Source organism: Marmota marmota, unplaced genomic scaffold (genome assembly GCF_001458135.2).
Source record: "Marmota marmota marmota unplaced genomic scaffold, marMar, whole genome shotgun sequence".
Classification (NCBI taxonomy): domain Eukaryota; kingdom Metazoa; phylum Chordata; class Mammalia; order Rodentia; family Sciuridae; genus Marmota; species Marmota marmota.
The window spans coordinates 20,648,701-20,659,594 of record NW_026000082.1 but is presented as its reverse complement, the minus strand read 5'-3'; the positions used below and the strand labels follow the sequence as shown (position 1 = coordinate 20,659,594).

Sequence of the window (10,894 nt, the reverse complement as noted above, 5' to 3'; positions counted from 1 at the left end):
GGGCGGTGTTAATGGGATGGATTCTGCTTAGAAGGAGATCATCTGAGACCAAAACTGCAACAGTCTTTGGAAATGCTTCCAGGATACTTGCTTTGAGAAGACAGTGCTTTAGTCAGAAAAAGGGTATTGGAGAAGCCTTACTAGAAATAAAAGGCAAAGGGAAAGTTCCAGAATCACTCAATAACTACAAAAATGAATTCCTAGAAGCTTGGGTTGAGGGAAAGAGTTATGAACATGGGGGTACCTTGGGAATCATTATCCAAATTCAAAGAATCAGCACATAAATACCAAGGAACAAAAGTCAGGACCCCATTCTACAGACAAAATGGGATAACGTTCTACCTCAATTGACCACACACATTTTTATGATTACCTTCAAGACCCAGAACCTCAAAGTAGAGGCTAATCAAACCTGATTCCTGTGTTCAGAAGCTTCAAGGCCCATTCAAAAGATAATCACAGCATAAACATAATGATTACTCTAGGAGACACTACTGTGAAAGGGCCATCTCATTTCTAGTGATGGGAGGGCAATATCCTAGAGCACTTACAGAGACTCAGTTTCTATCCCTTCTGCTCAAACAAGTGCATGTGCATGTATGCACACTCTCTCCACTCTTCTCTGCCTGACCACAGCCCTGAGAGAATGCACTGTCGACTTCTCAGCCTACTTTGCCCCCACGCTTGCCCTCATCCTCTGGGACAGCTGCAGGTTACAATTCCAACCACAGGCTTCAGAAAGATGATACACTTGCTGGAGCCTGCAAAGGGTCAGGAGAGAGTACTGTTTGAAATACCAGCATGACAGCTGGCTCCTTGTCTGTCTCTTCCTCCCCCACTCCCCTCCCCAAACTTGTCATGGTACAAGAAGTCTATAAGCAGCCCATCAGCTTTAAATATCAGTGTGCGTGAAGCAGAAGCACGAGAGCGAGGGAGCAGGAAGCAGACAGCGAGCGCCTCTGTCGCCACTGCCTGTCAGGGAACACTAATGAATTTCACCACCAGCAGCCATGCTTCAGATGGGGAGTGAGGTGGGGGTGGGGGGTTTCTAGGGAGAACTCTCAAAGTATTAAAACATCTTTTTCCTTTTAATATATGTCATTGTGGAACTGAGAACTATGGCCCACCCAGGACTTCAAGAGAAAGGGAGGTTGGGGCAAGCCCCCTTGTCCTCCCACATAGGAAGGGGAGGCTGGAGGGAGCTGGCTGAGTCCCAAGTTAGAATGGGTGATCTCTGGCAAGTTTTCCATTCTGTCTAACTACCACCACCTGCACTTATTTCATGAAGGCCGTGGGATGATTAAGAGGATAAGAATAAGAAGTCCTAGGAAGTGAGAGGTGACCAGCTGTGGCTTTCTAGCCAGACTTGCCACTCATTCCCACTTGACAGCAACTTTAGTTACTCCACAGGAGGCCCCATGGCAAAGGGTTGTAGGCCATCCTCTGGACCTAGGGGAGGTGGGACAAGGAAGACTCTAGCACTAATCCCAACAGGAAGTTATTTCCCCACAGATGTCAGGAGACGAAGATGCTTGTAAGTTTACTGATGGAGGTTAAGAGTGGTAACGTGACTTTTCCAAGATCCTACAGTTAGTCAGTAGTGGAGCCAGGACTTGAACTCAGATTTCTTTTACTTTGAAAGGTCCTGCTCTTTCCATGATACCATGCAGCTTCTCTGAAGAAGGGCTAGTTATCTCACGGTCTCCTGTGTGTCCTCTAGTGCCATGCCCTACCCTGCCTCTCCACTCCCTTACACTGGTACACATGCCTCTCTCGCCTGGCATGGGCCACAGCTGCCATGTAGCACTGGGCTGGGCTCCAGGCCAGGGTGAACTCAGTCGGGCAAAGCCCTGGGAGTGAGCCAGGCCATCACCTGGGAGTCTCCACAGCTCATAGGACACGGATGTAGCATAAACCCTCCCTTGGGTACCCTCTGTACAACTCTGATCAGCAGTGTCTGATCTGGCAGCGACCTGCTGTGCAGGGGGCAAATGACATTTAATTTCCTCTTGGTTTCCCTAAGGTACAGACAAAAGGCTGTCACCTGCGTCTGGGTCTGGTGGCACAGCTGGAAATGTTCCCAGACATGCTGCTCTGGAGAGTTCCCAAAAGAAACCAGAACGTAGGCGGGTGCAGAGGGATTCCCCTTAGGCCAGATTGCTGGTCCTCCCATGGAAAACCAACCTCAAATTCCTAGTGCCAAACAGTTGCTCAAAGTCTCTAAAAGGTACTGTGTGTGTGTGTGTGTGTGTGCGCGTGTGTAATACTTCAGGGCTTTTAGTCTACCTGCCAGCCATCTCTACTCCCATTCTCCTCCACAGAGACCATATGAAGCAAACAAGTGCCACAAACACCCTGTGGTGTTCCCCCCTTGTATCTCCTCAGTGCCACAAATACCCATGAAACCCTGTAATTTATATCTTGCAGCCCCTCTCTAGGGAAACAATAAGACAAGCATCTCTCCATATCTTTCCCATGGCAATTGTTCCAGGGAAGGGCACAGTGTCCACTTGTTATGTGAAAAGTGCTAAAGCTGGGCTAGAGTTGTGGCTCAGTGGTAAAGTGCTTACCTAGCATGTGTGAGGCACTGGGTTCGAGTTTCAGTACCACATATAAATAAATGAATAAAATAAATGTTCATCAATATCTAAAAAAATATTTTAAAAAGAAAGAGAGAGAGAGAGAGAGAGAGAGAGAGAAGTGCTAGAACTGCTACCAGGCCAGAGCTCTTTCCTAGACAGAATGGCAAAAGCCCCAGCAGAGAGTGGGAATAGGGGAAGGATGCTGAGAGGGTGATGGGAAGTTTCAAGGACACTTTGGCTATTCTCTTTTTGGCCAGGGAAACCAAGAACTCCTTAGTAATCTGAGTTGTCTCTAAGATATCTTGCTTTTCCTACTTCAGTCTCCATCTGGCCTGTGGCCATCTTGGTCCTATGCTAGGCTGCCTTTGTGTGGCCTACAATGCCCTCTGGAGGCGCCATAGAGAGGCACCCTCCTAGTGCTCACACTCTGGGATGCAGTCTGACCTCTGCTCCAATATAGATGCTCAAGGACACAGCTGTTGCCCTTAACCATCTGGCTGGTCTCTTCTGCCCTGATTCCAGGACCCCTGACTCCATCAAGATATGTAAGTACTCAGCCTGGACAGAGTCACCCTCTTGGCACTAACATTATTGGATCAGTCCAGTAGTTTTAAAACTGTGCTCCATGGAGCTCTAGGTTTCTCAGGAGGGATATCAGGATGCTTCATAGACTGGGAAAGAAGAGGCAGGGCTTTAACTTGGCTCCAACTGGAACGGCTCATATTGGGCAATCTTCAATATTTTGTTTAAAAAAAAAAAAAAAAGTTCACTGGCTAAAAGCTACTACCCAGTCTGTCTATGGTGCTCCTGTGGTTCTAACAGCATTCTTCTGTCTTCTTTATAGTGTTTTCACAGTCTACCTTATCCTTTAGTTATGCATGTGCTGGTCTTTCTGTCCTATCACTTGGGTCCCTACAGTCCTCAGCACAAAACTTACTGGACTCAAAGCAGCTCTCAAAGAGGCTAACTTTAGGCCAGTGCTGAATACCAGTCCTTCCAGAGTACACACCGTCTGCACCTTCAATGGCAGTTTCCAACAGTATTCCTTAGGAGAAAAGAGCTGCAGTGGAAAGTAACTGATATTTACAAGAAGGTCCTAGTGAAGATGTCTGACAACATGCCACTCTTAAATCAACAAACGGGGCACACCTGCTACCATAATCAATCATTTAAATCAACCTCCAAGGAACCAAAAAAACCTTGCATTCGACTAATCTTTGGCAAAATGCAGCATTTTCCAACAGGAAATATCACTTAGAAGTTTCCAGACCCTAAATGTGGGACCATGGGAGCACAGGATGATGTTCATCAGCTGAATACTCAAGGGTCTATCCTCTGGCTAGGGCAGCCTATAGAGGAGTCACAATTTCCACAATTCTGGTTATAGGACTGGAATAGGGGAAGCCCCTTGGTCCCAACAACCAGACCCACTGACTGGGCTTCCTTCTCCAGTTTTGTGGTAGGAGATTTGGGGGTAAGAGACTGCTCTCCTTCTAGCTAAATCCACTTGTTAATAGGCCCTAGATTCCTTTATCCCTGGGGAAAGGAAGGTAGCAATGAGTCCTCTCCTCCCCACTCCCCCCGCCAATGCCTCCCAGCAGGGCCAGGGAGGACAGCCATTAGTGTGTGCCTCAGCAGACAATGGGGAGGAGAAGTCTCCAGAGCAAAGGACAACTGCAGCAATTAGAATGCAGGGAGGTTCAGAAGCTATTTAACTGGGTGACCCCTGAGGTCGCTGCATCTGACTCCCATCCCTGGATAAATATTGTATGAGAGGGGAGGGGGTGGACGAGGGAGCCATCTCAGCACAGCTCCTCCTTTCCCTACCCCACGCAGCAGCCTCCAGCCACACATACCAGAAACATTATTTACAGCCCTGACAGACAGAGCAATCACTCTGCTAACCAAGAGGGAATGGACAAAGTCGGCTTACCAAAAATTGACTATGGCAACTGACGACGAAACCAGGGCTGGTAGGGGGAGGGAGACCCCAAGACATGAGCCACTATAGACACAAGGCCTCCCTCACACTCTGGGTCCAGCTAAAAGCAGAAACTGTCATCCTCAAACCCCAAACTACTGGCAGGTAAAGCTGGTCTCAACTGTCAGAGAGTAAATCAGAGAAATAAGAGCATCCTTCCAATCTTTGGGGGGCCCCCCAGTGGAAAAACTCCTGGATCTCATCACTACCCAGGTCCTCCTTAGCAAAATGAGAGCCCTGGCTACCTGCCCAGAGGAAGTCACACCAGCCACATACCACTTGATGACTCCAGTTGACCCTTAGGTGACCTAATGGGAGAAGGCCAAAAGCAACAAAGTCAGACATTACAGAAAGGGGTCAGGCAGGGGAAGAGAGGAGCATGTGTGAGTGCAGGCTTTGCTTCAGCCCCCCGCATGTGCCACTCTTCCAGTCCTGCTCTAATGCACCCTGACATGCCTCTGAAGACAGAGAGCTGTTTGCAGTCAGCACCGTGATTTGTTAGTAATTATTTCCATGGTGTCACATTGCTGTCACTCTGTTAACAAAGAGACAGGCTGCCTCAGGCTGCCTGCAAGAAAGAATTGCAGAGAAAAAGGCCTGTCAGGCTCCCGGGATTCTCTGGCTGGCTGGCTTTCTTCCCCAAACCAACATCCTCACAGGCTTTGGAAGAAACAGTTTTACAGAACTATCAAGTCTGAGTCGTGTCACCCTTTAGCCAGGGACACTAAGAATTTATCCTATCCACTCACAGCCATTCTTCCCAAAGCCCTAGGAAGCTAAGCCCCTGAGTCCAAATATCACTCATGCAAGGGCTACCATGCCAGTTGAAGCCATGTACTCATTGGCCTTTAACTCCCAGAACCCCTGCTCTCTGACTCTTCTTCCTCACTGGGATGTTTGTGGTCTCTCATGTGCTCTTAGGAACCTGGCGAAAGAAACCTAATTCAGACCAAACTGAAGCAGCTGTCCTTTTGGCATGAGGCATTAGGGAGATTATGATGGGTAAGCATCTTCCCTTTGAATACACCAATCACTGTTTCAGGAGCAAGTGGCTCAGGTGTCAACACCATTCTAGCCTCCGTGTGCCCAAGCATCTGTAAGGAACAACCCTCACAGCTGACCTGTCTTTCCCAGGGCCTGGATCCGCCCAGGATCTGCACAGGAGAACTGGTGGTTTGCTTTAGTACAAAGTAATGTCTTCATTACCCTGGCTGGGAATTAGAGGACAGATTGGCAAGCACTGACAAAACAGAGGTCACTCACCTTACAGGCACGGAAAGTTGAAGATTAATTCCCTCCTCTCACAGAGGGAATCAAGACTCCAGGATAGTGGAAGGGAAGCACCAATACTAAGAAACCCTTTCACTGCCAAACAGAAGTAGCAGCTACTGCAGGAGCAACAGCTACATCATCACAGGAAAGAAAAGAAAGATGAAAGCCCACAAACCTACAGAAGACCCTTGCCACCTAGGAAGGATCACTGCCACCCAGCTCTGACCCGCCACCACTGACAGAAGAGCCTAGACAATATCACCATTTTTCTGGTACTAGGGTCCCCACGGCAGAGAATAGTGCCAGTTGCATGCAGTGGAATGCAAGCTCCATGAAGGCAGGATGTTGGAGAGGTTTTCCCTCTCTGATCACTGCTGTATCCTCAATACCTACCACAGTGTGGTAGTATGTAATCAACACACTGCTGAGAAAAATAAATGAGCCAGTATGGCTCAAAGGCCACTCACTCCCACAGGTCTAGGACCAGCCTTTCCCCATCACAGGACCTCAAAGAAGAGGAAGGCCAGGATAGGTTCCAAAATAGATAGGGAAGACCATAAGACTGAGGATTGGAATTGGAATTTACTAAAGAATGAGTGGTGCTGGGAAAAACTGATAGGCCTAGGGAGATTCCCATGTCAAACTGAACATTCACATGCGCATTCTATAATCATGCACTGAAAAAAAACTAAAGAAGGCAGGTGTTTCAAAAGGTAAATAAAGTACACTATAATAATGCAATGGATTACTGTATTATTCAACTATGCTATTATACTATATAGCAATAAAAGGGCTAACCTACAGATACGTACAACCACATGGATTGACCTCTCATACCTTATTTTGTGTAAAGAAGACAAACAAAAAAGAGAGAACACTTTGTATGATTCCATTCCTATTAAAGTTAAGAACAGGCAAAACTAACCAGAAATAAAAGAAATCAGACCTAATGGCTACCTGGCAAGGGAAGGCAATCCAACTGGGAAGGGGCACAAGAAAACCTCCTGAGATGATGATAAAGGTTCTTTTTAATAATTTTTTATTTCTTCTTTTTAGATACACATGACAGTAGAATGTATTTTGTCATATTATACACATGGACTATACTTTCCCATTCCCATGTGGTTGTACATGATGTGGAGTTACACTGATCGTGTATTCATATATGAACACAGGAAAGTTATATCTGAATAATTCTGTTGTCTTTCTTATTCCCATCCCTCCTCTCTTCCCTTCATTCCCCCCTTGGTAAAGGTTCTTGATCTTGATCTGGGTGGTAGTGATTCAGGTGTATACCTGTATACAAATTTATCACACCATTCACTTTATATAAAAAATGTACCATACTACACACATTTCAAACCGTGTTTAGAAGAACAAAATAAAACAAAAACAGAAGTTGATGCTCAAGAATTAAAAAAAAAAAAAAGTTTAAAAAAAAAAAGAGTTATAAAAAGAGTTTTAAAAAACTGATCTAAAAAGTATCTCACATAGAAAAATGTTTCCTAGGAGCACAGAGGTTTCTTTCCTTAGAGTTTAGGAGACATGACCATCCAGCTTTCCCTCTTTATTTGACAGAGAACAGATGGACCCAGGCAAACAGCTGAGATGTGGAAAGATAAAAAATGTTCAAAATACTGAGGAAACAGCTGAGCATGGTGGCACATGCCTGTAGTCCCAGTCAGCTACTCCAGAGGCAGGGGAATTCACTTGGGCCTACAAGTTCAAGACCTACCTGAGCAACATAGTGAGACCCTATCTCAAAAACGAACAAACAAACAAACAATAAAAACAAACAAACAAACAAACAATAAAAACAAACAAACAAAGAACAAGAAGTCCAGTCCGAGTCTTGGGCCTAAGTGGTGGTGGCTTAGCATGCATGCTACTGCTCACCAAGTAAGCTCTAGGGAGACAGAGATGGATCATACAGTCCAGCCATGCTCCCAGTTGTTCAAAGGCCCTCTGATGCAGCCTGTCTATCAGATTCTGCCACAGAGCATATAGCCAGATTTCTAGAGACTGCCCTGAAGAGCCACAGACATAGGATCCAATTTGTCTTCCTGACAGGCCAGGCAGAGATTGGCTGAGCTTATCCAACTTATTGGCTGAGCTTATCCAACTCTGGGCTAAGGCAAAGTTCTCAGTGCATCCAGCCCTTCCTGCCAGCAGGGAAGAAGTGATAAGACCCTCACAGATGGTCAAGGGGAGCTCCATAGATCAAATCCTAGAGCAAGAACCTAGGCAGCAGCACTTACTTTTGGATGAATTAAATAGTAAAGAACCACTCGGTCACTGGCTCTGTAGCAAGTCAAAGGGTGAGGCTGTCACTGCCCTAAACACCTCAGCCTGACCAGTCATTGAGCAAATATCTTTATCTTTAAACAGTTTTAACTGGGCAACTTCAACGATTTAAACCCTCTACATGTTCCAAGGGGGTGCAGGGTGAGATGAGGCTGCCACTGGAGTCCTACCCTTAGGCCAGAAAGTGAAATACCAGAGACTCTTTCTGCTGGGGAAAGGGTGCTTGTTTGACCAGACAATCTTCTCCCCCAGGCCCCCTCCAGGCACCAAGTCCTCTCAGGACAGACCAAGTACCCCAAACAAATGCTCTGAGGGAAGTTCATAGTTAAGATGCCTGTGGACTTACAGTGCCAGGACTAGGAAGGGGTATCAGCTGAGAACTAGGAGCCTGCTCTGGTTCCACAGAAACCTTCTCTCCTGCTCTAAGGCTCACTTATGGGAAATGGATGACCCCCACCAAGCCCACAATCAGGAGCCCCTTTACTGCCAGTTCTAGGCCCCAGGACATACAGGAGGGGCTTTTGGATGTTTGTCAGTAGGCTGGCCCCAGGCAGAGCTCTTAGGCAGAGGTGGGGGCACCCCTGGCTCCCCCAAGCCCAGGAACTCTCAGCCCAAGGAGCTGTCAGGCTAACGAGGCTACCCCACCACCACTCCATCTGAGCGTGGCAGGCTGCACCGCACGACTGGCTTCAGGTGGCTCTTCTTTAATTAATGGCATCCCAGGCTCTGCAGGGAGCTTCACCCCACAATGAATGGCCCTCTCTCATTAGAGGCAAGCCTGCCATGATGTATTCAGGGTGAGGGCCAGGATTCATTTCCCTGTCTGTGGGTTGGGGATGGGAGGGAGGAAGAGGCAGCGGGGAGAGATTTATATCAAGGGACTTGGATTAGCTGCAGCTGAAACATGACCCCATCAACTCCAGCCGCCTTCTTGGGCCTAACCCAATGCACCTCTGCTGACTAGAGGGCTCTAGGGAAACTGAAGGGAGGGCAGAAGGTCTGGTTCCCGTTCTCTCTGAGCTTAAACTTCAATGCTAACGCCCAGAATTCCTATACAACTTCCAGAATGCCCTCCCCCTGCCCCCACACACTTCATTTGCATTGGAAGCCTGGGCTGACTCTGAGAGATCTTGCCCATGGAGTCTTTTCGTGGCCAGGAAGCTGACCCAGTGGCCTCATTTCTAAAGGACTCAGGACTTGACCATGATCTCCAGCTGGCTCTTCTGCCTTCTGCAGCAAGCAATACCCTCACCCCTCTTACTCAGAGAAGGTAATCCACAACAATCATCATAACTGCTGATTCGATAGGATCTGAGTAAGTTCTGCCACAGACATCCCAGACCTTGGACCAACAGGCACTAGGGTAAAGACAGGCATCGGCCTTCCACAAAAACATGCTGTCAGTAGTCACCTCACTATGGTGATCCATCAGGCTGAATGCCACCTCCAGGGAGGGGAAGAATCTGGGCAACACTGCCCTCCTTCCCTCCACCTCTCCCTGGTCCCTTCTCACAGGATTACAGGAGACTGAACAGTGGGAATTGGGCCTTCATTTGTCCCACTTTCCAATGTACTTCTCACAGACTTAGAAAGAAGACCACCCTGCACTCTTGCTCACCATGTAGGTGGCTGTAAGTCTAGAAGCTAGGTGGGTTGAGGTCACAACAAACTGGACACATCCATACACACTCCTTATACAGATCCCTCTAAACCTTTCACTTTTACTTGTAGAGGGGAGGAAAAAAATGCACTTCAGAACCTGTCCTCTTTCCATTTTCAGCCCCTCAGAATGCCCAATTCACTAAGAGCACTGGGGGGTATCCCTGTCAGTCAATCAGAAGGTTGCTTTGCATGACTGCTGTATCCCTAGGAGGGTCAGGCAGGTGTCTATCATTTACATGTGCACTCACTGCATGTCACCCCCGCTTCTCCCTGGCCCTTGTGGAGGAGCATTCATATACCCTTCCTTCTCTACTCAGAAAGAGATGTAGCTCAGTTCCGCTTTGCTAAGCCCTATTTGGCAATGTGTCTAAACACATGCAAACTTAATTAGTTCAGGAGGGGAGCCCAAGCGCTTGCAGTGACAGATAAAAGTAACGAGAAATGAGACAAGTCAGGACTGGCAGGGAGTTCTTACACCAGCCCCTTCCCCCAGCAGGCTGCTAATCAAAGATGATGCAGCTCAGTGCTGGGACCAATTGGCACTCTCATGGGCAAAGGGCAAGGATCTCATAAGATTAGTGGCACCATGAGATGCCCTGGGTGCTTCCAAACATAAATATAAGATAGAGGTATCCAAAATGATGTTAGCTGTAGTTTCCTTAAAATAGATCTGAAGGTTTATTAATTTGTAGCCAAGGCAGGCCCAAATAATCCCCACCATATCTCCTGGCCAATCATGCCCTCATATCAAAATCTCCTCTAACATCATACCAGGAATCCAGTCTCAGGCGTCACAGAGCACCCAGAGTTCTACCACTCAGTGCAAAGGAGAGGAGGAAGGGCATTCCTGCCAGATCACACAGCCATGAGCCAAGAAGGACAGAAGCAGATCCCAGACAGCATACATGGTTCAACACAGCTCTAGAGTCAGAATGCTTAGGCTCAAATCCCTGCCATGCCACAGACAGATTGTGTGCCCTTGGCAAATTATTTACCTTTCTGGGTCTTTGTTTCTACCTTTGTTAAAAAAGTGTTATAAAAACTAATTTCATAGAACTGTAGTAAGGACTAAATGACATAATATGTACAAATA

The 10,894-nt window shown here is 47.2% G+C and overlaps 1 protein-coding gene across 15 annotated transcripts in view; it reads right to left on the bottom strand.

The window, feature by feature from the left end:
- Positions 1 to 10,894, bottom strand: part of Eri3 (ERI1 exoribonuclease family member 3) — a 132,714-nt gene that overhangs the window by 71,061 nt on the left and 50,759 nt on the right. Inside the window, exon 7 of one of the 15 annotated variants that reach the window (XM_048815519.1) lies at positions 1,359 to 1,449. The exons of the other annotated variants lie outside the window; for them this stretch is intronic. Coding sequence (XP_048671476.1) covers positions 1,374 to 1,449 — 76 coding nt within the window. The 3' untranslated portion in view covers positions 1,359 to 1,373. Of the gene's footprint in view, positions 1 to 1,358; positions 1,450 to 10,894 lie in introns of those variants that run through there. 15 annotated transcript variants of the gene reach the window in all.